The 27,297-nt window shown below is 36.5% G+C and overlaps 1 protein-coding gene across 9 annotated transcripts in view; it reads left to right on the forward strand.

Annotated features, from left to right (window-relative positions):
• OSBPL9 (oxysterol binding protein like 9) overlaps positions 1 to 27,297 on the forward strand; it is a 128,417-nt gene that overhangs the window by 36,413 nt on the left and 64,707 nt on the right. For all 9 annotated transcript variants that reach the window (XM_053920574.2, XM_053920572.2, XM_053920573.2 and 6 more), the window contains one exon: positions 20,976 to 21,052. In XM_053920574.2, the coding sequence (XP_053776549.1) occupies positions 20,976 to 21,052 (77 nt within the window). The remainder of the gene's footprint in view (positions 1 to 20,975; positions 21,053 to 27,297) is intronic.

The raw sequence follows: 27,297 nt of genomic DNA on the forward strand, positions 1-27,297 counted from the left end.
TCTGAGATTGTCTCTTACTATGTCCTAACCTACAGAGAAGGGGTGTCTTTCCTTCAACAAACCTGTTGTGTGAAAATCAAAGATTTTTAAGGATGAAAATTAAGGATATGTATGTGATCAGTTCTTCATAAAATAATCCTTCACTTTCAAAGGATTTTACTGAACACATCATTTAAGCAGTATGTTCTCCAAAATGATTTACAGTATGAAATTTGTTTGCAGATTTATTTGGATATACTTTTGAAGCAATGCAAGTTGCATAAGATAAAATACAACATTTTTAAACATTAAAAATGTTTAAATTAAAAGAATCTTCTGGAATTGTGTCTTAGTGGAAATCCTCTCTCATTGGTCTGATAGCTGACCCTTTCAACTCAGTCCATTAGAGCTCCCTCATTTATTAAAATGTAGACTTACTACAAATCAGCCTGGTGGTGAAGGAAAGTGTTTAATTCAGAAAAGTTATATTGATCAAGTATCTTAGGGCAGCTTTGCCCCTACTGCATTAACATCAGTCAGCTCAGCATGGCACATCTGCATCATTAATCACTTAGCAGAATAGAAAGCACATCATTAGACTATCCCATGGTTGCTGGCCTGTGTTTTCTGCTTTAGAAACAACCATTTCAGCCCTGGCTGGTTGGAATGTTCTCCCGTACACCAAAAGGTTGCCGGTTCAGTTCCCTGACAGGCTCATATCTAGATATTACAGGTTTGATCCCCAGTCACGGTGTGTGCAGGAGGCAACCAATCGATGTTTCTCTCTCACGTTGATGTTTCTCTCTCTCTCTTCCCTCTCTAAATCAATAAACATATCCTTTGGTGAGGAATTAAAAAAACAACACAACCATTTCAGCATTATTATTAGTAAAAAGATTCCATTATCTTCTGTTGATTATTGACTTAAAAAATTTCCCTCTGCAGTTTTCTATTTTTTATTTTTATATGGTAACTTCTCTTCAAATAGAAGCAAAGTAAGTAACCATTAGGACTTCATGTAAGGGAAGTATAAGGAGCTATAACTAATTCTCTAATTAGATGTTATCATTTCAGTAGGTGTTAAATGGGGAAATGCCTCTGAATTCAGACATTGGGGATTTGCAGTAGGAGGTTGGATCTCACTGCTTTACCTTTCTTCTTCCTAATTTGCATTCTGTTCAAAATCATCCCCGAATATTTAAAATTATAGTTTTCCCAAGTTTAAACGAGTGTGGACTATGAATATCTAGGATTAGATATTAGAGTGAATATTAGAGTGAATATTTAGTTTTATGTTTTTAATCATTTATGTTTTTATCCTACCATTCCCTTCTCCATAATTTCTAAGTAGTAAAATTAATGTTTGCCCACTGTTGAAATTTGGGAAAATATGGAGCAGTATAAAGATAATACTAATAATCACCCATAAATCTACAACCTGAAGATAATTATTAGTAACATGCTTTGGATTTCTTTCTGATGCTTTAGATGTGTGTGTATTTTTAAAAATTGAGTCATTTTGTGTAAAGTTTCCATATTTTCAACTTCAAATATTGTCATGAATATTTCCTCATAACACTAAATGTTCTAAGTTCTAAGATTTTGAATAGTTATATAACATTCCATTTGATAAATAATTATACTTAACTGTTCATCTGTGTTACAAAGGCTTTTTTCCCCTATTTTGAGTAATACTGTGCTGAAATCCTTATATATAAATCATTAACCAAATCTCTGTTTACCTTAGGGTAGATAGATTAATAAAAAAATTTGTTGGAACAAAAGACCTATTTTTAATATTCCTGAAACAATCCTCCCAATTGCTTTCAAGAGAGATTATCGATTTATCATCCCCTCTGCTTCACGTTCCTCCTAGGTACTTAGTATTATAATTTTAAAAGAATGCTGACCCAATGCCCCCCCCCAGTGTATTTAATGTGCTTATTTCTTGTTTGATGGCATGTGCATTTCTTTGTCTATTTTTGTTATTGTTGGTATGCTCATGTCTTTAAAAATATGTCCTTTTTGAAAAGGAGTAGGGAATAGTTTTAGACTCACTCATTTACCCTATCATTTGAGAAATTGCTAGTATATATTGTTAAGTAATCTTTTTACCCAATTTGGAAACACATTGCTTAGTAGGTGTTAGTGTGAAGAGTAAATTAAGATATATAAAGAAAAGTATTTCTTTAATTTAGTATATAATATGTACCTGAAAATACGCATGAAATAGACTGTGTGCCTTTTAGACATAATATTTGTCCATAAGATATATTTATACATTTTATTATTTTCCTTCAAAAATGAATATATAGACAATGGACCAAAGTCTTATGGACCGAAGTCTGAATGTCCCATTGATGGTAAAGGTGTACAGTTTTAGCATGTCTAATGATTTCTCAATTAAATTATGTTTATAAGATTTATATTTATTGTTGCTCCTATTGACACTTCAATTTTTCTAATTTTCTACTAATCAAAAGAATGGTATAATAGAATGTGAAATATATTGAAATATATTCATGATCACTGCTTCTCAAGTGGAGATGGTGATGCTACAAGAACTAAATTGTTGACTGGCATGATTTATGCCATGCATATGATGGATGGTGCAAAATGTCTATTGGTTGTCTGCTTTAAAAAATTTCAAGTCATTGTACAAGTCTGAGGAGTCATTGTACAAGAAAGTAGAGGTTATATGAAAGTTGAAAGGGCAGGCACTGCTTATGTAAAATATAATCTTATATCTCAAGAAACTTTGGGGGCTCAAAACTAACTTGAAGGACAATGAAGCACTAAATTGCATGCCCTTGTACCTATAATAGGAGTTCAGGGAGGGGAATAACAATAGATTTTCCATGGTTATCAAACTTTTAATAAAAGCATTTTACATATGCAGTCTTATTTATAAGCCAAAGCTGAGACAAAAAATTACAATTGCTCTGGTTGAAGTCAGAAGGCACTTGGAGAATATATCAGTATTCAATTTATTTCATCAATTTTCTTTTCTCTCTCCCCTCCCCTCCCCTTCTTTCTTTCATCCATTCTTATTGCCACTACATATTTGAGTGTTTACTGTTTACCAGCATTAGGCTAGTTTCAGAGTATAAAGTAGTGAGCAGAGCAAAGTGTCCTCAAGGACCTCACGTTTTGAAAATCATTATTCTAGAGGAGGCTTCCTGGTTGCTCAGTTTCAGGTAGTTCTCGGACTCCAGGTTAAATATACTTGAGTTAAACTCTTATCTTCTGGTAATGCCTAGGTTGCACCCCCTCTTATTTTTACTTTTAGATGCCTAACTAGCTGGTGAATTCTTTAAGAAAATGCTTACTTCTGCCAAGGTCATCTTTGTCTTTTCATCCTCTGTCATTAACTCCACGTGCAGTCTATGAACGTTTATTCCCACGATCAGGATGCTTTGAGGTGCTCCCACGTGTGTGTACCCTCGGTCCAGTACATAAGTCTGAGTTGTTTCATCATTGCATTTTCTTAATATTAAATTTGGAGTCCCCTAAGATATTTTGACTAATCCCCTGGAAAAAAGAATTACGATTCAGATAAGCTATAAGGCGGCTGCATCTTTGCTGCGTTGCTAGCTTTAATTGAGGACATCTGCTTTGGGTGACTAGTGGGAGGAATCAGGGGATCATATAAAAGGGATTTGAGCTGAACCCTTGCCTATGGGTGATTTAAGTCAAGGGGGATAGGTGTCAATGGGATTTTTTTTTTTAAGCTTGTGGAAGATGGCTGGGTATCTTTCTGGAAAAGGTGATTATATTCTAAAAGTGAGTGTCTGATGAATAAAAGAAGGGAGTAGGGTGGAGAAGAGGAAGCAAACAGTTATTTAGGGTGCAGTTAGTGTTGTGTTAGGCACTGTGATCCTTATATGTACCCCACACATCTTATGAGATAGGTATTTTTATTTCTATTTTATAGATAAGAAAACTGAGGCTTGGAAGAATTTTTAAATCGAGGTAGCATGCATTAAGAAGTGGCCAAGCCTGGATTCAAACCCATGCTACTTTCATTGCACAGTGCTGCTTGTTCACGCCTTTCGTCCCTTGTTACCCTTGGCCACACTGATTTCTTTCTTCACTGTGTCTTAGCATCTTTGCAGTTCTAGCTTCACTACTGTTTTCTCTTCTAAACAGTACAGCAAGCTTCTTATTCTGAGAGTAGCGAATGTTTTCATACTGTCGTGTGGTTTGGTTGTCTAAGTTTCCCCTGTGCTCAGTATATCCAAGTTGTTAGTTGTCACTTGGCAGGGGCCAAGCTGAGGCAAGGGAGCTGGGACACTGGTCAGAAGAGAGTGGTGTGAGCCATAGCATGCGGCATGAGGTGAGCAACCTGTCACCAGGAGTGAGGGAGGCTTGGAAGACTGGCCCAGCAATGTTCCCTGAATGGACTTCAAGGGCAGGGAGTCAAATAGTGTTGACCCGTACCCTATTTAATTTTATTCCTCTTCTGACTACAGAGTTCTTTTAATGTATCAATGAAGGAGCATACCTAAGTTGTTGAGGAAAACAAGCCAACATATTTTCTCAGTTTTATTCCTCTTTTGCAGAGGAAGTCCTGTCTACCTAAGAAGCCTAAATGTGGAGCAGGGGGTCACCAGTAAGATGAGGTTGGCAATACTGACCTCTAGTATTATTGTAAGATTAGAGAAAATGCGTATAAATACTCAACATGATGCCTGGCAGATAGCAGGGCTCAAAAAATAGTAACCAGCTTTTACTTGCACAAGGTATACTTTGATTTTTTAATGGAAACACTGTGAGTATAGAAAATAACTGTTTGAAGTATGTATATAAATTGATGCTTGATCATTTTCTCTGTGTGGGACTTTCGAGCTATCTTGCAGAACTTTGGAATGTGAGCCAAAGTAAGTCCTTTTAGCAATCTACACTTTTAGGCTAATGAGATAAATCAAGGCCATGCCGTAACTGTAGTGTGTGGCTGAGTGTTAGTAATGTGGACAGGTCAGTTCATGGTGGACAGAGGGGAACAAATCTGAGTGATAGGTTATCTGGAAAGAAATTCCCTCTTGTAGCTTTATTATAGACATTAGTACCAAACTAACGTTGCTCTAATATTTTTTAGTGTGATTTATCATTATGAAAATTTTTAATGATTTTTACACTTTGTACGTGGTGAATTGGTTTAAGCATAGTGCTTTGGTGTAAATTATTACAAGTAGGATTTGAGTCCTAAATTGTAGGGAGGGCTGAATCAATGACATTTCACTTTTATAGATTGTGTTTTGCAAGATAGAGTTAAAGCTTGTGGAATATCCTGGGGTTATGTCTGGGTTTATATTGCAGACTTGGTCTGGAAATACATGCTTTCCCAAAGAAAAGATGAATATATTATATTAAAAGCTTACAGCTAAATATAGAGAAGGAAGAAAGTAGCATAATGCTGTCTCTCCGCTCTGAGCAGAAATCCTTGGAGAGCTACTAAGGGCAAAGAGTGAGGCCTTCGGAAAGGTTGTTCACTGGGAATATTGTAAGAGTATAATATGGAAGTACCTTTACTGTACTTTATACTTTGAAGATATACTTGCATACTTTAAATCTTTAGATTAAGGCTTCTGTACTCTCAGTATGTAAGGAATAAAATCTATTTTCAGAAACTCTAAGAATTTTATTTAAAGTAACAAATAGATCATTATAGTTTCTTATTAATATGATTCTGTCATGTGTGGCCACACCTGTTTTGACCCTGTTTGCCGTGGAGATGGACAAGAGGATTAAGTAGCAACTTCTCTTTTCTTATAGGTATATTTTAGTTGCCTTACTTTAGTTTTATTCCTGAATTTTCTAGCATGTTTTAATTTTCTTCTGTATTTCCTAATTCGGAAGTTGAGTGATTCTGTAACATCGTTCTTCTTTACAGAATAACCCTTAACCTTGGTAATCAGTGGAAGTGTTTTCCAAGTTCTGTGTTTCTCCTTATGAACTGAGATGTGGCTTCAGCTTCTCAAAATTACCTTCTTCTATCCCTCTCTCCCTTCCCTTCCCTAGAATACATGGGGAAGGTGGGACAGCTGTAACTGAACAACAATAAAAAAGAAATTAAAAATAAAAGATGTGTTCTGCTTGTTGGCTTCTCCTGGAAAAGGGAGTATTTTCTAGCAACATTTGAGTACTGTTAATTAATAAAGTCAGTCAAACTCTTGATAATAAGATTCTTCAGGAGGTCAGGTTTGCCAAGTTTCAAAGTTAAATCTGAGTCTCTTCAAACCCAAAATAAACATTTTCAACCCACCAATTTCAGCCAGTTTTTCCTCCCGTGTTCTCTGTGTTGTGGAGTAGCACTTCTGCTTACCCAATTTATTCAATTTGAAGCCTTGTCTTTCCTTACATCTGCATCCCTTACACTGTCTCGACATCAAATGATTCACAGTCTCCATTAGATTCTACCTTTTCTTTATCCTCTAAGTCACTTTTTAACTCCCTTCTCTCCCTTTTCTGGTCCCTGTTCTGCCAAATCACCCTTTTTATTGATGTCTGGGTGAATTCTCTAAAACCATCCTATTCCTAATACTCTTTCTACCCCCTGTCAGTATTATAAGTCTTAAAGACTGAAAACTCAAATCTTAATTTTTCTTAAATTCAAGTTTAAGGAATAGTGGCCTCTTTACTAAAACCTGGAGTTAAAGTAACTAGGAAACATCTTCTGCAGAATCTAAAATTATTGGTATATATTTACATGTAAATTTGGTGAGGATTTTTGATTTTTTGGGAATATGTTGATTTACGAGCATGTGATTGTAGAATGAATTGAAAAGAACCCATCAATCTACATCTAGTTTTCTTGTCTGTTTTGCCTCAATCAAAGATACCAGTTGCCCAATACAATGCTGACTCTGTTCAGGAGAAGCACAGTATTGCTTTAGATAGTCAAAGCAGAGGTTGTGAGTGAGGAACTTTTGTCAGTATTTGCTTGTGTTTTATCTGAGTTTGGAGACTTTAGCTAAAACTATTCATAAGAATTGAGGGAGTCGATTATGGCAGCTTTAGGGGATACTGAGCAAAAATAATGATTTCTTAGGAAATTTTAGGATTTCTTTGGAAATCCTATTTTTAGATTCCAAATATAAAAAATGGAACTACACACTGAATAATGAAATCAATGGATCATTATTCATCATTCAACAAATACTTAGTGAGCACTCGTTTGCTTGGCATGATTCTAGGGGCTTGGGGTACATCAATAAATAAAACAAATAAAAATCCCTGCTTTTGTGGAGCTTACATATTAGTGGCAGGAGGCAGGCTATAAATCTAATGTGTTGTGTGTGCGTTTGTGTGTGGTGGGGTAAGTACAATGGAGAAATGAAAAAGTAGAGCAGGATATGGGGGATTGAGAATGCTTGGTGGGGGGCCCAGGTTTTACTATATGCTGGTCAGGAGCTCTGAGAAGGTACCATTTAAAAAGATGACAAATTATCATTTTTCTGGTAATTATGAGTTTCAGTTATTTTCTAAGAACATGTCAAGTTTTGAGAATTAAGAAGCTATGCGTTAGATTCCATCCCAGAGCTCAGGAAATACACAGCTGAGCAATGGCAGGAAGAAATGTTAACAAATGAGCATTATAGTGTTACAGTGTTACAGTGTTGCAGGTGCATTGATAGAAGATTGTATAAAATGTAATAAAGCACAGAGATCATTCTTTCTCTAATCTGATCTCACCACTGTCCTAATTGTGATAAGCAGTTTATTTAAACTATGGTGCTTAAACCTTCCGAATATCAAAACATTGGTTTAGATTACTTTAGATTTAGAGTCATGTGAATTGGTTTTTCTCTCTCCACACCTCTTTATTACCTTCTTTAGAAACCACCCTCTGAGCACTCAGCCTGTCCCAACTGGTTACAAATTATAGTCTGCGGCACTTTGAACCACCTAATTATCTAAGTGGAATGTTTTTATTCAGCATCTTTCATGTACCCACTCACAAATATATAATGAGTACTTATAAAACATGCAAGGTGCTTTGCTAAGTGCTAGATATACAACAGCGAATAAGACCAAGAAGCTTCTGATTTCTAGGAGCTGCCATTCCAGTAGAGGAGGCAATCAATATGCAATCAAATAAGAGGTCACATATAATATATACCAGTGATTCTGAAACTTTTTAAAACAATATTTTATTTATTTACCTTTAGAGAAAGGGGAAGGGAGGGAGAAAAGAGAGGGAGTGAAACATCAATGAGTGGTTGCCTCTCACACCCCCCCTACTGGGGACCTGGCCCACAACCCAAGCATGTACCTTGACTAGGAATTGAACCAACAACCCCTTGGTTTGCAGGCTGGCAATGAATCCACTGAGCCACACCAGCCAGGGCTGATTCTGAAAGATTTTAGTGTCAGGATCCCTTTACAAATTTATTGAGGTCTCCAAAGAGCTTTTGTTTACATGGGATACATCAACCGATATTTACAGATTAGAAATTCAGACCAAGGGATTTAAAAATTATTTATTCACTTAAAAATATCAATAACAATCCCATTATACTAATTACAGCTTCTGAGAAAATAATCACTTTCCCAAATAAAAAAATTAGAAGAGTGACCTCTTACATTTTTACAAATCTCTTAAATGTCTGGGTTAATAGAACATAGTTGGATTTTCATATCTGTTTCTGCATTCAATCTTTTGTGACGTGTGGTTTTGGTTGAAGAATTGAAGAAAATATAGTTTCATGCAGATATATGGTTATAAAAAGGAGAAATATTTTAATAGCCTTTTCAGATAATTGTGAATTTTATTCTGTGATACTTCACCAGAACTCAACAAGTGATAGTTCTTACAGGTTAGTTGCAGTGTGGAATCTGAAACTATAGTAGTGAGATTTATATATGAAAATACTCTGTTACATTAAATTCCATGATCTATCTGGTACTTTGAATGACTCTTTGGTGCTATTGCCTCTATTTGTGCTGAGATGCCAGCAGTTTTGCCACCACTGCTCTTGTACCATCCGTGCAGGTGTCCACGCAGTGAAAAAACACAGAGGTGTCATTTACCATAAAGTAATTTTGCCCTAAGGGCCCTTGACCTCACTGGCTCCCCAGTGTTGCATGTCTTATTTCACCTGATTGTCTCAGGAGAAGACCTCTGAGGGAGTTGGTGATATTAACCCCTTTTGAAATTTGTGGATACAACTCAGAGGTGGTAAGTACTGTCCTCCTGAGGTCACACAAAAATAGTATAACTGGGACTTGAACCCAAGTTTTCTGACTAGAGTTTTTGGCTCTACTTCTTTCTATTTCATACTATGTCCAAAGTGTGGAAAGGCTTATTATTGGTATCTTACAAGAAGGACTTTGTCTAGCAAGAAGGGCATGGGACGAGGCTTCTTGACAGGTCCAGGGTTGCTTGAAGCCTTGACACTCCATTTATTTTTGTTGCCTTCTAGGTACAATGTCATTGCAATATACTAACATGTTATTTAGCTTCCGTGTCTTTTGTGTGTTTTTCAGTTTTCTTCTTGTCATCGATTTCTAGTTTCATAGCATTGTGGTCAGAGAAGGTGCTTGATATGATTTCAATCTTCTTAAATTTATTGAAACTTCTTTTGTGTCTTAACATGTGGCCTATCCCAGAAAACATTCCATGTGCTCGAAAAATATGTATATTCTGCTTTTGGGGGGGATGAAATGCTCTGAAGACATCAATTAAATCCATTTGGCATAGTGTGTTGTTTAAGGCCACTGTCTCCTTGTAGATTTTCTGTCTGGAAGATCTATCCACTGAAGTCAGTGGGGTGTTACAACCGTATTTCTGTCAATCTCTCCCCTTATGTCCACGAAGATTTGCTTTACATATTTCAGTGTTCCTATGTTGGGTGCGCAAATGTTTACTAGAGATACAACCTCTTGTTGGATTGTTCCCTTTATCATTAAGTAGTGTCCTACTCTGTCTCTTTCTATAGCCTTTATTTTAAAGTCTGTTTTGTTGGATATAAGTACTGCTACCCCAGTCTTTCTCTTTCTTTCTATTTGCTTGAAATATCTTTTTCCATCTTTTATTTAGTCTGTGTGTATCTTTCTATCTGAGGTTGATCTCTTAGAGACAGCATGTGTATGGCTCTTGTTTTCTTATCCACTCAGTTACCCTGTCTTTTGGTTGGAGCATTTAAGCCATTTACATTTAAGGTGATTATTGATAGATATGTATTTAGTGCCATTTTATTTTTAAAGTATTTTCCTCCTTTTTTTCTTTTTCTTTTTCTTTTTCATCTTAAAGCAAGCCCTTTAACATTTGCTTCAGTACTGGTTTGGTGTTAACAAACTCCTTTAGCTTTTTCTTATCTGGAAAACTTTATTTTTCCTTCAGTTTTAAATAATAGCCTTCCCGGGTAAAGCAGCCTTGGTTGTAGGTCTCTGCTTTTCAACACCTTGCATATTTCCTGCTACTCCCTTCTGGCCTGAAATGTTTCTGTTTAGAATGATGACAGTCTAATTGGAGCTCCCTTGGAGGTAACTACATGATTTTCTCTTGCAACTTTTAGGATTCTCTCTTTGTCTTTAAGCTTTGCCATTTTAATTATGATGTGTCTTGGTGTAGGCCTCTTTGGGGCCATCTTGTTCGGGACTCTTGGAGCTTCCTGGGCTTGTTTAGTTTTTTCCCTCACCAGACTAGGGAAGTTTTCGGTCATTATTACAAAATACTAAACTTTCTCTGTCTGTAGTCTGGAAGATAAGGATAATAATAATACCTATCTTATGTATTGTTTGTGAGGATTTAATTAGGTAAAGCATGTTAAATATTTAGACATGTGTATCAGACCATGCTGACACAAATTAAATGCTTAATAGAGTTAGCTTTTATTATTCACACAGATAGAGACAAGACTGAGGCATTTCAGCTGAGGGAACACCTTGAGCGAAAGCTGGGAACTTGAGTCATGTGAGCAGTAAGTATAATGTAACTGAAATTGAGTGGTTCATAAAGGAGTATATTGGGAATTAAGATAAAGGTAGATTTGGACTCTGCTTATTGCTGGACTAGAGTTATAAACTATTGCTCAAAGTAGTGGCCCTAATGCCTAAGACAATGATTAGTATATGACACATGTTTATATGCTACCGGAGTATTGAAATACTTGAATAAATTTAAGGAAAGACAGAGCAGATTCTCTTATCCTGAGCAACATATGTGGGTAAGATGACATTTTAGCATAGCCTAGAGGAATGCACCGGCTTCTAATAAGCAGATACTAGAGGCTATTAGAATGTGTGAAGATAACCCCCCCTCCCCCGCTGAACAGTGTACTTACAAACCAAGTGATTCTACTTTTCAGAAGACCAAATTACTTGAGATTATGGTCTGTCTGCCTTATCCTTGCTTATATCTCCAACACAGCACCTGATGTGAATTGAGGCTCCATAGATTTTGAGCAGTTACTCAGCATTTAATCTTGTAAATATTGTTTTTGCATAGTGTTTTCATTTCACAATAATTTTCAGAGAAAAGGAGGCTTTCCTGATTACAGGGGTTATTTTTTTTTTCAATTACAAAACAGGTAAATAACCACTTTCTTTCATGAACAAGCAGTAATTTATTCATAGTTGCTGAGTATCTTAGAGGAGAAGAAATGCGACTTAGAAAACAGATTCTTAAGCAGTGGATCAGGAATGGCAAGATATAGGAGTTTTAGAAACTTGTCTCAAAACTTACTTCAGATATGTGTAATACTATGGAATGTGAATAGAATCCTGAAATTTTAAGTATTTTATTTACTGGATGGATATTGTTTTTCGTTCTGTGCACTTTATATTGTTTCCATGTAAACCAGTCATTTTTAGAAAGTAGAATTTATCAGTAATCCCTTCCCTACTCTTTTTTTCTGGCTAATCATTTATTAGATTACTAATAGAACTTGTTTTCTCTTAAGGCTCTGTGGGATAATGATATGTTGATATTTTAGTATATGTCAGGCACTGTGCTAAATATTGTAGAGGTTAATTATCTCATTTAAACCCTACAACAGCCTTGTAAGGTCTAGGCACTGTTATCATCCCCATAGGTAGTATTATCATCCTCATCATAGATGAGAAAAGTAAAGCTCAGAAGGTTTAAGTAACGTGCTCAAGGTCTGGGTGAATAAGGACAAGCATCAGAGCCAGCCTTCTTAGTCTTTATCCAGTACTGCTTTACAGACACTGAAAAGCAGTAGCTTTGTGGGGCACTGCAGTGGCTTAGAGAAGTGTTTTCCACACTGTAGATGGCAATTCATAAGGATTGCGAATCCTATTCGGTGGACCAAGATCAGCATTTAAAAAAAAATGAAATACAGCAGAGAGGAAATATCAGTGTGTATGGCATGTAGTAAAAGCAAGCACTGTTTTGTGAAACTAACGTTCCAGTTTTATATGTATATCTATATGTATATGCATACATATATGTGTATATGTATTTGTGAACTGTGTCAATCTACAAATTGTATATTGTGGGTCAGAGCCAAACAAAATTTAGAACTTGCTGGCTCAGAGGATGGAAAGAGAGCTTGAAAATGTAATGAGGTAGGAGCTAGAGATAAGAATTCTAGAGATAAGTTGAATACCATATTTTGCCATGTATAAGGTGCACTTTTTTGCCCAAATTTTTGAGGGAAAAATAAGGATGCACATTATGCATGGGTGTAATGAGTACATACCGTGGGTGTAATAATCCCCTGTATAATGTGCACAAAACTGTGGGCACACATTACACATGGGGGCACATTATACACAGCAAAATATGGTATATAAACTTTATAAAAAGAGGGAGGAAGAGTTAACCTGTCTTTACGTGTATAGGGAACATAATGTACTATTTAAAAGTTGTTTTCATTAATTAAATTGGACCATTTTAGTAGGGATTTGTTCAAAAGTTTAATTTTACTTCTAGAGAGCTTCCTCAGCAGGTGGTTTGTGAATTGTATATTATTACTGTGTTCTTATTTCTCATGTGAATGAATAATTTATTGTGATTGAGTAAATAACCATGCACTTCATTGGTACTTCATACAGACAAATATACTTCCCTGGTAGATCCAGCAGGGTACAGGTTTGTTTACTGACTCATGGGAGAATAGGAGAAGATGGACTAGGTTAGTCAGGATAATAGAATATTGAATTTTCAGCTGGAAAGGGCAATTTAGTCCAAGCCCCCAATTTATTTTTTAAGTGTAAAAACACATAACATTAAATTTACCAACTGAACCATTTTTCAGTAATGTTAAGTATATTCACATTGTTATGCAACAATCTCTAGAACCTTTTTATTTTATAACACTGAAATTCTGTATCAGTTATACACTAACTCCCTCTACCCCTTCTCCCCAGTCCTTGGTGATCACAGTTCCCCTTTTCATTACTATGGTTTGACTGCTTTAGGTACTTCATATGAGTAGAACGATACAGTGTTTGTCCTTTTTGTGACTGGCTTCTTTTGCTTAGTATAATGTTCTCAAGTATAATGTACGATATGTACATCCATATCGTAGCATCTGTCAGAATTTCCTTATTTCTTAATGCTGCCCAATATTCCATTGTATATATATGCCCCATTTTCTTTATCCATTCATCTGTCAAACATTTGAGTTCATCCACTTTTGATTATTGTGAATAATGCTGCAATGAACACAGATGTGCAACTATATCATTGGGATTCTGCTTTGAATTTCTTTGGATTTACTGTGTAACCAGAAGTGAGATTGTTGGATTGTATGGTATTCCTGTTTTTAATTTTCCGAGGAACCTCTATACTGTTTTCCATAATGGTTGTACCATTTTATACTCCCATCAACAGGGCACAAGGATTCCAACTTCTCTGTATCCTTGCTAACACTGTTTCTGTTCTTTGGGTAGTGACCATCTTCACGGGTGAAAGGTGATATCTCATTGTGTTTTTGATGTGCATTTCCCTAATGATTAGTGATGTTGAGCATCTTTTCATGTGCTCATTGGCTGCTTGTATGTCTTCTTTGGCAAATATCTGTTAATTCTTGCTCTTTTTTTTTAAATCAAGTTGTTGTTGGATGTGAGAAGTTCCTTATACAGTGTATTCTCTAGATATTAACCTCTTATCAGGTACATGATTTGCAGTATTTTCTCCCATTCTCATTGGTTGCCTTTTCTCTCTGTTGATTGTTTCCTGTGATACCCAGAAGTGTTTAAGTTTGTTGTGGTTCCATTTGTCTATTTTTAAAAATTCTGTTGCCTCTGCTTTTGGTGTCATATCTAAGGAATATTTGCCAAGTCCAATGTTCTGAAGATATCACCCTATGTTTTCTTCTAGGAGTTTAATTGTTTTGGGTCTGACATTTAGGTGTTTCATCCATTTTGATTAATTTTTATATCTGGTATAAAGTAAGGGTCCATCTTCATTCTTTGAAATGTGTGGATGTCTAGTTTTCCCAGCAACATTTGTTGAAGAGACTGTCTTTCCCCCGTTGTGTGGTTTTGACACCCTTGTTTTTCTCTTTTTATTATTTGTCCTTACATATAAGGGTTTATTTCTGGGCTCTCTTCCTTTGTTCCATTGGTCTATATATCTATCTTTGTGCCAGCAAGCCTCCAATTTGAAGGTGCTAAATGAATATTCAGACCGTATTAATGACTTGCTAAGGTCACCACTAGAAAAAATAGGGAAGCATGGGCAGTATTTTCTGTTTAGTCCTATATCCTCATATAGTAATTTGTCGCACATTTGCCTTTGCTTATTCTGTCCTCTTTACTTTGAATGGCTCCCTATCAATGACCCCCCTGCACAGCTCTCTTCATCCCCTTCCTTTTCCCCTCCCTCCCACCCCCTCCACATCCACACCCACACTCGAACCTTTGACTCTAATTTCTACTTATTTTTAAAACTCAACTCTGATCTCCTTGCTCCATAAGCCTTCCCCAAATTCACCTCCACAAACACACACTTCCTTGTGATAGGTTGTGAACTCTACTCTTACACTGATTTCCTCTCTGGTCGTATCAGTCATTCTGTATAGTAGCACCTGTCAGTTTACAGAAGTATCTCTCTGTCACTCGATGCCTGTCATAAAGACAGGGCCTAGCTCTTATTTGAACTTATATCCCTAGTTTCTACACAGTACTTCGTATACAATAATTATGCAATAAACGGGTGGGTGGGTGGATGGATGGATGGATGGGAGAATGGAAGGACAGGTGGATATATCTAGTACTGTGTTAAACAGTATGGTTATTATCAGAAAACTTAAGTTTTAACCACAGATATAAAACATAAACGTGAAAAGTGTAAATAACAGTGTGGAGGCAGTATAAGATTTCAGTTTTATAGGTAGTAAGTGAATACTTGACCAAAGAATAATTGGGTGATACATTGGCATTTAAAAGTCCTCCAGGAGTTCAAAGGAGAGAGAGGTCACTGCTTTTGGACTAGTTAGGTAAGGCTTCCTTGAGGAGAAGCAGCACTTGTTCTGAGAGATGTGGGGTTTAGATAAATGGGAAGGAGGGTAGAGTCCGTGCTACAGTTCGAGAGGGGGAAGTGTGCCATGAGAGGGAAGATAATTCAGTTAGAGTGTTTATAGGTCAATGTAAAGATGTTTGGTTCCTGTAAAAGAGGCATGAAAAAGAAGATGTGGAGGAGTTTTACTGCTCAGGAGGTTAGGCGAATTCTACAGGACATGGGAGAATGTTGAGGGTTTTGACGGAAACAGCATTCCGAGTGAGGTATGCAGGCTGTGTTGGAGACAGCAGGATCTAGTGCATATACTACATTTGTGGTGATGTTTTGTTTATAGGCAAGAGACTGTATGAGTGCTTGAACCAGCATGTGGTCAGTAGGAATTGAATGAAAGGATGGAGAGTGGGACTAACTCTATCAAGGAAGAATCTGGTGAACTTGGTACCTATCCATGAGTTATATTAGTATTAACTTAGTTAAAGTGTACAATCATCTTATGAGATAGATACTATTACTGTCCTCATTTTAGAAATGAGGACATTGAGGCTTTAGAAAGGTTAAGAAACTTGTTGAAAGACATATGGTTAATAAATAGCAAAGCTCACAGTTGAACCTAGGCATTCTAGCTCTAAAGTCCATGTTCTTTTTCTTTTAATTTTATTTTTAACTACAGTTGGCATCCAATATTACTTTATATTAATTTCAGGTGCACAGCATAGTGATTAGACAGTTATATATTTACAAAGTACCCACCTGCCACTGTACATAGTTATCACAATACATTATTATCGACTATATTCCCTGTGCGGAACTTTACTTCCCCATGAGTATTTTCTAACTACCAATTTGTACTTCTCAATCCCTGCCCCTTTGTTGCCTATCCGCCCCCTCTTCCTCCTCTCTGGCAACCATTAGTTTATACTCTGTGACCATGAGTCTGTTCGTGTTTTGTTTGTTCATTTATTTTGTTCTCTAGATCCACATATATGTGAAATCATATGGTATTTGTCTTCCTTTGTCTGTAGAGTCATATTTTTTTAAATTCTGATTTTAGAGAGAGAGAGAAAGAAAGGGGTGGGGAGGGAGGGACAGAGAGAGACAGACAAACAGACAGACAGTGACATTGATTTGATGTTCTACTTATTTATTCATTCATTGGTTAATTCTTGCATGTGCCCTGACCGGGGATGGAATTCACAACCTTGGTGTGTCGGGGCCCCACTCTCAACAACTGAGCTGCCCGGAAAGGGTGCAGGGTTCATATTTTTAACTCTGTGTGTCACAGTGACCTACCGTGACATTCTCTAAATGGTGTCTGTTGATGAACCAAAATTCTTAACTTTGATGTATGGATAGTTAACTTCATCAGTCATTTTCTTTATAATTAGGAGTTTCGTATCCTGTTTAAGAAGCTTTTTTTGCCCCTGACCATTGTGGCTCAGTTGGTTGGGCATCAGTCCACAAAGCAAAAGGTCACCGGTTTGATTCCTGGTCAGGGCACATGCCTGGGTTGCAGGTTTGGTCCCTGGTTGGGGCATGTACTAGAGGCAACTGATCGATGTTTTCTCTCCCTCTTTTCTCCCTCCTTTTCCCTTCTCTCTTAAAATAAATAAGATCTTTTTATTTTTTTTTAAAAGAAGCTTCTTTTCTTTCTTTTTTTTTAAATTTATTGATTATGCTATTACAGTTGTCCCATTTCCCCTTCACTCAATAGCTTCTTTTCTATCCCAAGGTTATGATGGTATTCTCCTGTTTTGCCTTCTGGAAACTTTATTGTTTTTCTTTCACACTTGAGAATTAAGGAACTGCCTAAAATTGATTTTTGTATGTAGGAGAAGGTAAGGTCAGACTTCATTTCTTAAAAATTTTGTCTTAGCACCATTTATTGAAAGATTATTTTTTTACTTTATTCTCTTTGGTGCCACATTTGTCATGGAGTAAGTGTCCATGTATGTGAGTGGGCCTGTTTCTGGGCTCTATTCATTGGTTTACTTATCTGTCTTTGCTCCAATACCACATTTTCTTAATTACTGTATATTTATAATTAAGACTTTATATTTGATTGAGTAAACCCTCTAAGGATACTTCTCTCTTTTCAAGAAAGCCTTTGCTATTCTTAACCTTTTGTACCATTTGTATTTGTATTTTAGAATCAACTTGACAAATTTCAAAATTGCCTTCTGGAATTTTAACTTGCTTTGCATTTAATCTATAGATCAGTTTGAAAATTGTTATAATACTGAGTCTTTAAATCCATAAAATGATATTTCCATTTATTTATGTCTTCCTTGATTTATCATAATGTTTTAAGTACAATTTTTTAAAGGTTTATTTATTTATTTTAGAGAGGGGAAGAGAGGGAGAAAGAGAGGGAGAGAAACATCAATGTGTGATTGCCTCTTGAGTGTCCCCTATTGGGGACCTGGCCCACAACCCAGGCATGTGCCCTGACTGGGAATCAAACTGGCCACCCTTTGGTTCACAGGCCAGCACTCAGTCCACTGAACCACACCTGCCGCCAGGGCTAGGTATAATTTTTTAAAAATTGAAAGAATCTCACAGAAAAGTTGCAGTAAGTATAGTACAAAGAACTTCTCCCAATAGAACCATTTTGTTTTACAGTAAATTGCTAATTGTCCCATAATCCCTGAATGCTTTACTGTATATTTCCTGCAAATAAGGAACTTTTCCTGTATACACACTATACAACTATTAAAACCAGGAAATTAACATTGATCCATGAATGCCAACCAATCCTTACTCTATTCGAGTTTTGCTAGTTGTCCCAGTAATGTCGGTTATAGCAAGAGGATCTGATTCAGAATCACATCCTGCATTTAGTTCTGTCTTGCTAGGCTCCTTTAATCTGGAACCGTTTCTTAGTCGTTCCTTGACTTTTATGACCTTGACACTTACAAAGATTATGGAATAATTATTTTGTAAAATGTTCTTCAGTTTGTTTTCTTCTGATGTTTCTTTATGATTTGGTTCAAATTACATTATCTTTGGCCCAAAGATCACTGAATGATCTCAATTTGTCCTATTACTGATGACAACTACTTTGATCAGCTGATTAAGGCAGTATCTGCCAGACTTTCGTTGTTAAATATTATCTTTTTCCTTTCTTAATTAATATTTTGTAGGGATGTATTTTGAAGCTATGCTAAGATCCCATTCCTTATCAAACCTTCAATGTGTGTATCAGTAGTAACTCATGGTTTTCCTGTTTTACTCAATGGATTAAAATTTGTTACTATCATTATTTATTTTGATGTTTAAATTGTCCTTGATTTGGCCAGTAGAATTCCCTTTAAACTGACTTCTGTCTCTTTTGACATGTCCCTATCATTTTTTGACTATTTCCTTTCTTATTTTCTGGCCTACACACAAAAAAGATGTTTCAGGCTTATTTTCTACCTTTCCTGCATTAGTTCTGGAATCAACAGTTTTCCCAAGGAGCCTGTTCCTTTTAATGGGGCATGGTATTTGGAAATCAACACCTGGTGCCAGGTGTACTTATTCCTGTTGGGAATCATGGCGTCCAGGACCTCTCAGAGCTATGGAATATATGAATATTATATACGCACATGTGTGTGTGTACACATGTATCCATATCCATATTTGTGTATGTATTTACTTACATATATACTCAAAACCATGAATTCATAGTGATAACCTCCAATTCTAATTGGTAACACCCAGAAATCATTTTGGTTCTCTCTTACCATATTTGTAACTGTTCACTTAGTTTTACCATGTAACATGATTTTTTTGTTCTTATATTCATTCCTGCTTCTACCACCTTCCCTCACCATTATTATTCCTCAGGCATGAAGGATGCCTTTTAAAATTTTCATTGAGTGTCTGCTGGTGACAAATTCTCCGTTTTTGTTGGCCTGAAAGTGACTTTATCTTAATTCCTGAAAGGTATTTTTCTATTAATTCTAGATTGGAAGTTATATCCTTCAGCCATTGAATCTAGTACTCTGTTGTCTTCTGGTTCCCATTGTTTCTTTTGAGAATTTAGCTGCATTTAATTGTTGTTTCTTTGAAAGTAATACAGTAATATGTCTACTCCCTACACCCACTGCCCCTACCCCCACCCCTTTCCTGCCTGTTTTTAAGATATTTCTGTATATTTGGTTGACAGTAATTTTTGCTGTCAACCAAATATCCTTCCTGGAATTCTTAGGGTTTCTGAAATCTGTGGCTTAGTGTCTTTAATCTGTTTTGAAAAATTCTCAGCCAAAAAGTCCTGCTTTTCCATTTTTTCTTTGTCTGATATTCCAATTACAGTGATGTTACACCCTCTCACTCTCTATGTTGTTTACCCTTTCTTCTACATTTTGTATGCTTTGACGCATTCTTTTTTTGTTCTGATGAATTTCTTCTGCTCTTTCTTTATTTGATCTAATCTCCAGTTAAACTCATCATTGACTTCTTAATTTTACTTACTATGTTTTCAACTTTAGAATTTATGTTTAATTATTTTAAAAATCTATATTATTTATAATTGAAAAAAATTAAATAAAAATCTAAATCATTTATAGAATGGTTTCCTAGTCTCTGTCAAAGTTTCTAGTGTTTTGTTGCATGTAGTAAGCATAGTTACTTTCAAAGCATGGGCTTGTTTGTTCAAGTATCTGGAGCTCCCTTGACCTGTTTCTCTTGTCTTGGTTTTCATTTGTGGGTAGTTTTGTCTCACTGTGTCCTTGGTTATCTTTGCTTATGTGCTAGACATTGTATCTGAAAACTGTTTTTAGAAATAATTTAGCGGCTAAGATGCTTTCTTTTGCAGAAAAGATACTCATGTGCTTTTGCTAGCCAGGTGCCTAGAGTCACTAACTCCCTGGGGTTATTTTAATCCATTTCAGGCTTCGTGACTTTCCTGGGCCACCCAGATGGCCGAGCAGTTGTTTTAACTTTTTTACTCTTAATCCCAAGGTACAGCCCTTTGAGATCTCAATCAACACATGACCTGTTAACCAAGGGCCCCACAGTTGGTGGGCTATAGTTTCTAACTTTTGGCGTTTTAGTTTTATTTTTAAATAGACTTCAACGTTAGAGCAGTTTTAGGTGGTTCACAGAAAAATTGAGTTAGAAAGTACATAGTGTTTTCATATACCCCCTACCCACACATACTGACAAGGCTTTTAAGCTATTGCTCAGTCTGTAATTCCTCTCCTGGAATTTACAATACCTATAGTGGCCCTGAATACCAGGCTTATCTTCTAGATGTTTGACTTCTCCTAGGTCTTGCCCTGTTAATTGTTTACTACCTTGTTATTTTCTGATAGCTTCAACCAGTTGTTTTTTAAATAATTATTCTAGCTTTTCTGGTTGTTCTCAGTGGAAAGGGAACTTGCCTATTATGAAAACAATTATTCCTCTTTTTATAAGTTGCTGTAAGTACATAGCATATTTGGAGGCTAGAAGGATGAACCTATTAAGAAAGTGACACAACAAAAACATTCTCTATTAGCATAACGATTTAAAATTTTTACTTTCGATAGAACTATGTTGTAAAAATTAAGGTTTTAATTTTTATAATCTTTTATTCCAGCTCGTGATGCTGATGAGCGAGAGAAGTGGATCCATGCCTTAGAAGAAACAATTCTTCGACATACTCTTCAGCTTCAAGTAAGAGCCTTTACATGGCTTCTGGATAGTTTATTAGTTTTGGTGGGGGGGAGGTTAGTCTTTTTCTGTTTTCTTAAATAACTGTGATAATGATGTAATGAAAAATTTTAATTTCTGAATTGCTTATTCTTACCATTACAGTGTTATATATAATATATAGTAAAGTTATAGTAAAATACTGATTTTTATCTAGAAACAAGACAGTGCAAGGCAATGTTGAAAGTGAAATGCTGTTAAAATGTGCCAGATTCCTTTTTTAAATTTAGTATCTATTGTTGGTTATTAATATAACCAAATTATATACAGTGCATTAACAACAGATAAGTGCTGAGAAGTTGACCTACTTTTTTTGTTGAAGGATTTGGCAATTACCACATGTGTTGGGTAGTCCTCTACAAAGGAAGTGAAAGAAAAAACCCAAACTGATTAAGAAAAAAGCAAACCTGGCTTAGGTATTGAAGTAGGCACTTAAACAGGTCATGAGGACCTGGATCCCCAGTCTCCATTTCTCGATTCCACTTCTGGGTTGGCTTCATTTTTAGTTAGGCTCTCCCTTTTTGGTGGTAAAATGGTTGCAGCAATTTCAGCCAACCCTTGTTGGAACTCCATCCAAGTCCATTATTGTTCTTTTTGGATGTGATAGGGTTAATAGGATTAGTGCTGATCACCTTAGCTTCAGTTGTTTTCCCAGCCTGGACCAGTCAGTTTCATAGTCATATGCTCTACTCCTGGAGCTGAGATGTTATCTACTTTACCGGAAACACATTGCTGATAGGGTGGAAGATGGTCCCCTGTCCCCGCCCCAGCCCGAGTAAAGTTAGAATAATGAGCGGAAGACGCTGAGTGACAAAAACACCAAGTGTCTACTCTGTCATACTAAAGGTAGTTTTCTATGTTTATTCTCCAGTGAAAGAGCATGCATTGTGGCATATAGAGGATTTTCTTTTGATTTACAAGATTGAATTATAGAAAACTGATGTTTTATAACCCTTTCTGTCTACATGTCTTTGTCCTGTACAAGGAATTGGCTTGAATAGACAAGGTAGTATAGGGCAGGGTCTATAACCTCCTCCTCCCTGTCCTTGGAGACCATTGGCATTACCGCCTGAGCTCCAACTCCTATCTCTCACCCCCCACACCTACCCCTGCCCTGCCTTGCCCTGGTCTGTGGAAGAATTGTCTTTTATGAAACCTGTCCCAGGTGCCAAAAAGGTTGGGGACTGCTGGTATAAGGCATCCTACAACATGGTGAGTTCCCCATTACTTGAGAATGTTCGAATAGAGGCATTAAAAAATATTGTTTCAGGATGTGGTTGTTAAGAGACTTAGAAGTGAATATGGGCTAAACTAGGAGATCTATAAATTACTGCATGAGCAATGCTTTTGTAAAATTTTTTAATTCAATTTTTAATTTATTTATATTTAGATACTTAGTTTTTGTATTGTAAAGGAATTTTAGCATTTATTTCTGAACATATTATGGTACAAAAAATTTTATGTAATAAATAATTTCAAAACACAAGAACAAATACAAAGTATTTCATGTACCACCCATGTATAATGTGCATCCTTATTTTTTCCTCAAAAATTTGGGCAAAAAGAATTGTACAGCAAAATACGAGTAGCAGCATGAGAAGCTTTATACAATAAGAAACTTACTATACAGATTTGATTCAGATAATTGTGGAAATGACTTAAACAATCCCACTACTGAGATTATACCCTAAGTACCCTGAAACACCAATTCAAAAGAACCTATGCACCCCAATGTTCATAGCAGCACAATTTACAATAAATAGCCAAGTGCTGGAAGCAACCTAAGTGCCCATCAGTAATTTAATGGTTCAGAAAACTGGTACATTTACATGGCGGAATACTACACTACTCAGCAGAAAGAAAGAAGGAGCTTCTACCCATTGCGACAGCATGGATGGATCTGGAGAATATTATACTAAGTGAAATAAGCCAGACGGTGAAAGACAAATACCATATGATCTCACCTATAAGTGAAACGTAATCAACAAAACAAGCAAGCAAGCAAAATATAACCAGAGACATTGAAATAAAGAACAAAATGACAGTGACCAGAGGGGAGGGGGGAGAGGGGAAACGGGAAAATAGGGGAAGGGTTGTCAAGGAACATGTGTAAAGGACACGTGGACAAAGCCAAAGGAGGTAGGATCGAGGGTGCGCAATGCTTTTTAAAAGCAACTTCATTGTTGGTTTTAAAAACCAATTTCTGTAGGTTTTTTTTGTAATTAGTTTAATAAATGACTATAGCATCATTTCAGCACATTTGTGATTTAGTAAGAAGATAAGTGGTTTGTTTTTTAAAATTAAAAAAAAAATTTTCAGTTACTGTTGTCATTCAATATTATATGAAGATAAGTAATTTAAGAATCCTAGTAGACAAAATGTGGCAGATGAAATTCCCTCCACAGTTGGCTAGACTGACATTCAGGTCTCCATATGGTCTAATCTCAGCTTGCTTTTCTATTTTTTTTTTTTTACAGATTTTATTTATTTACTCTTACAGAGAGGGGAAGGGAGGGGAAAAGAGAGGGAGAGAAATATCAATGTGAGAGAGAAACATGGATCGATTGCCTCTTATATGCCCCCAACTGGGGACTGAACCCACAACCCAGGCGTGTGCCCTGACCGGGAATTGAACCTGAGACCTTTCTCTTAGTGGGATGATGCCTAACCAACTGAGCCACACCAGTCAGGGCTCAGCTTGCTCTTCTTGACATCTCTGTCACTGTACCCCTACATAAACCTACTAGAGTGCTGCTGCTTACTTGCTTTCCTCTGAACACTTCTTTTCATTTCTGGTCTCCACATTCTTGCATGTGGTGCTCTGTCTCCCTGAAATGCTGTCTGCCTCCTCTCTGCTTTGGCATATTGCTCCTTTTCTTCAAAGCCCAGTTCAGGGCTGACCTCTTTTGCGGAGCTCTGCCACTGACTGACCCATACACATCACTGAGTCTTCTTCACATAAAAGTACTTTATATATTTTTTTCTAAAGTTAATGCATGCAGAGGATAGAACATTTGGAAATACGTAATTAAATGTTAATTTGACAAAAAGGTAAAGATCTTCTCCCTACGGTTAGTGAAGTGTGGTGAAGAAAGAACCCGACTTTGGTGCCAGCTCTTGACATTGAATTTATTCTGAGTTCCAGTGTCCTCATCTATGAAATGAGGATAATAAAAGGACCTACTTCATAGGGTTGTTTTGACCATTAAAAGAGTTAAATAAAAATTTGTTGAAATAATGCCTAGCTGTCAAAATCAATAAATATTAGTTGCCATTACTAATATGACAACTACTCTCAACCGTTCCCCCTCCCAGAACTTGGCGTTCTAAAGAGGGCTTGATAACAGGTCATTAAGTGAAGAAATAACAAAGGAATTTGGGGACAAACAGATGATGTGTAGTTGTTTGTTGAGTACTTTGAGATGTGTAACATACCTAGGCACTGTGGAGTGGGCACTCATGGAGCTTTCCTGCCAGTGGGTGTGGGAGAGGGTATTTACATTTCTTCCTTTTTCACTGAGTTTCATCTCAATGTTAACCATTAAACATAGCGCTTTGGCCTTGTTGCAATGTCTCCATAATATTGAATTTAAAAGTATTTTCTCTTTAATCACAGTTTTCTTACCTTCATCCTCTTCTACCACTTCTTCCTAACTTTTCTTCTCTCATTTGGTCTGAGCTCTAGTTCTCCATTTTTTCTTGGCCATTTAGTACCTTTCAGTTTTATTTATCTCACCCTGCAGTGTAGAACTTGTGGTCATCTTCTTCAATGTTGATTTTGCTGTCACCCTTAGCATTTCTTGTCACTGGATGTTTTGTACCGTGTATGCATTCTGGTTACCAGGGCCCCCATCGTCCGGTTTCTCAGCTGCCCATGCTGTTAGAGGTTACAAAATCAAAATGGCTATCACGATTTTATTTTTATACACACACACACACACATATATATAAATTGTGACATATCACAATTTATATGTGTGTGTGTGTATATCACAATTTACATTTTGTCTAACTTCTATTGGATATTTGTAACTATTTAACAATCCTCTTATTGACTTCTTATTGATTTCCAGTTAAATCCTCACAGTGGAATCTTTTTATTAGTATTCAGAATCTAATTAGAGCCTTTCCCTTTTTATAGAAAATGATCTTTCCTTTTCTTCAATAGTTCTCACTGACTTCACTTACACTTTCTTCCTCTGCTTTGAATATTTCAAAGGAAAAATCTTACTCTTTTCCAAAGTTAACACTTTACCCATACACTTGACTGCCTGAAGTTTCTTTTGAGACAGCGACCTTAATCTTTTACCCTCCATTAGCCCCCACCATTTTCATGGGTTCAGCTAAAATTTCCTCCCCCCATTTTTACATCTTACATTCTTTTCTTTTGGATTTTGCCAGTTTGCAGTTTCCCTGGAACTCAACCTCAGCATGGCTAGAAGTGAGTCTATCATCCCTTTCCTCCCCAAACCCATCTCTTTATCCAATTTTTCTTCCTGTTAATGACAACGTTATTCTCTAAGTCACCGAGGTTTGAAAGGTGCAAATCCTTTTAGTGGTAATTTCTAACCTACCAAACCTGATGACTCTTTTTTTTTTCTTTTTAAATAGAATCTCTTACACCCTTCCCCTTACATTATCTTAACTATTGTTTTTGTTACATCTTGCCAGCTCTATTTCTGGTGCACTCCTAATATTCCTGAATTCTCTTCTTCATCCTATAAATGAATGACTATAATTAATTAACTGTGAAAAACCTTTAATGGATTACATTTGCCTCTAGGATAGAGTTAAACTTCTTATTAGGGGATCTCAGTCTCTTTGATTTGACCCCAAGCTACCTTTCCGTCCCCTGTCCCTGCGTGTACCTGATGCTCCTCACAGAAACCTTTCCTAGTGCCAAGCTTCTACTTGGTGCTGCTGTACATCCTCTCTACCCTCAGTCCTCCAATTTGCCTCTACAAGATCCTTTCCAATTATTCAAGACTCAGTACACGTTACCTCTTCGTGCCACCTTTTTCTTATCACTGTAATAAAAAAGATGTCTTACCTCCTCAACCTCTGCTGTAATTTTCACTTCTGTGTAGCCCATATAACATTCCACTTTTAATAATAATAGCAGCAATTAATACATGAGCACTTCTTAAATGCCAGGAATTGTGTGGGCTTTACATGCATTATGTCTTTTAATAATATAATATTATATAACTCATCTCCAACTTGAGATTATAAATTTTATTAGGCTTGGGAGGAAACTTACTTATTGGTAGTATGCTCCCCATGGTACCTGTGCAGAGCCCAACAGACACTGTCCAAATATCTAAATGCAGTTTAAGAGTTAGTATATTATAGTAGAATATCTTTAGAGCCATGGTTCTCGCTCTGTCCTCTTACTAGCCTGTGTAATTTGGGGCAAGTACTTAATCCTCAGTTATCTGATCTTTAAACATAGGTATAAAACTTCAATAAAGTAGTTGTGGTAAGATATTATAATACTCCTAACATAGTATGCCTTATACATAGAAGGTACTCAGTACATACTAATTCCATTCTTCTTCCATTCTGATTGACTGTAACTTCATCTGGAGCAAATCTTCTACCTTTTCCCTTTCCTTCTGTCCTTCCTCTGTTGCTTTCCTTTTCATGTTCTTTCTGTTCCTCTGTGGATATCTGCAAATTGCAATTTGGACAGTCTGAGGATGAGAGAAGACAACTAAAATCTTCTCTCCTTTCAACTCCTGTGGAAGTTGAGTTTCCAGTAGTCATTCTAAACTTGTTGTATGTTATCTTGTGATATGTTTTCACGTAATTACACCCAATTAAATTAGGATACTCCTAGAAAAGAGGCCACAGCGGCTACTGAGTTTCTTAAACTCCCCTTGTTAGCCTGTAAGAGGCATTCAGTGGATGTTTGATGATACTGACTAGTGGAGGGAAACCTTTCGGATTCTTTATTTAACTAGTAAGCTGCACCACCAACTGACTGCTGAGATATTCCCATACAGGGATTGATCACTGGAAAAAGACTTAGGATTTTACATCCTGTAGGGTTTGCAGTACCCTATGTTGTGCAAGCTATAATGAATTAGAGCAGCTGGTCCGGATATCATACAGATTACTACTTAGAGTGTGAAAATGGCCCTGACAGGGTAGAGGTTCTATTACCGTTTGGCAGGCACACGCCACTGTGGAGCGTGCTGCTTCTGCCA

Source organism: Desmodus rotundus, chromosome 3 (assembly GCF_022682495.2).
Source record: "Desmodus rotundus isolate HL8 chromosome 3, HLdesRot8A.1, whole genome shotgun sequence".
Lineage (NCBI taxonomy): Eukaryota > Metazoa > Chordata > Mammalia > Chiroptera > Phyllostomidae > Desmodus > Desmodus rotundus.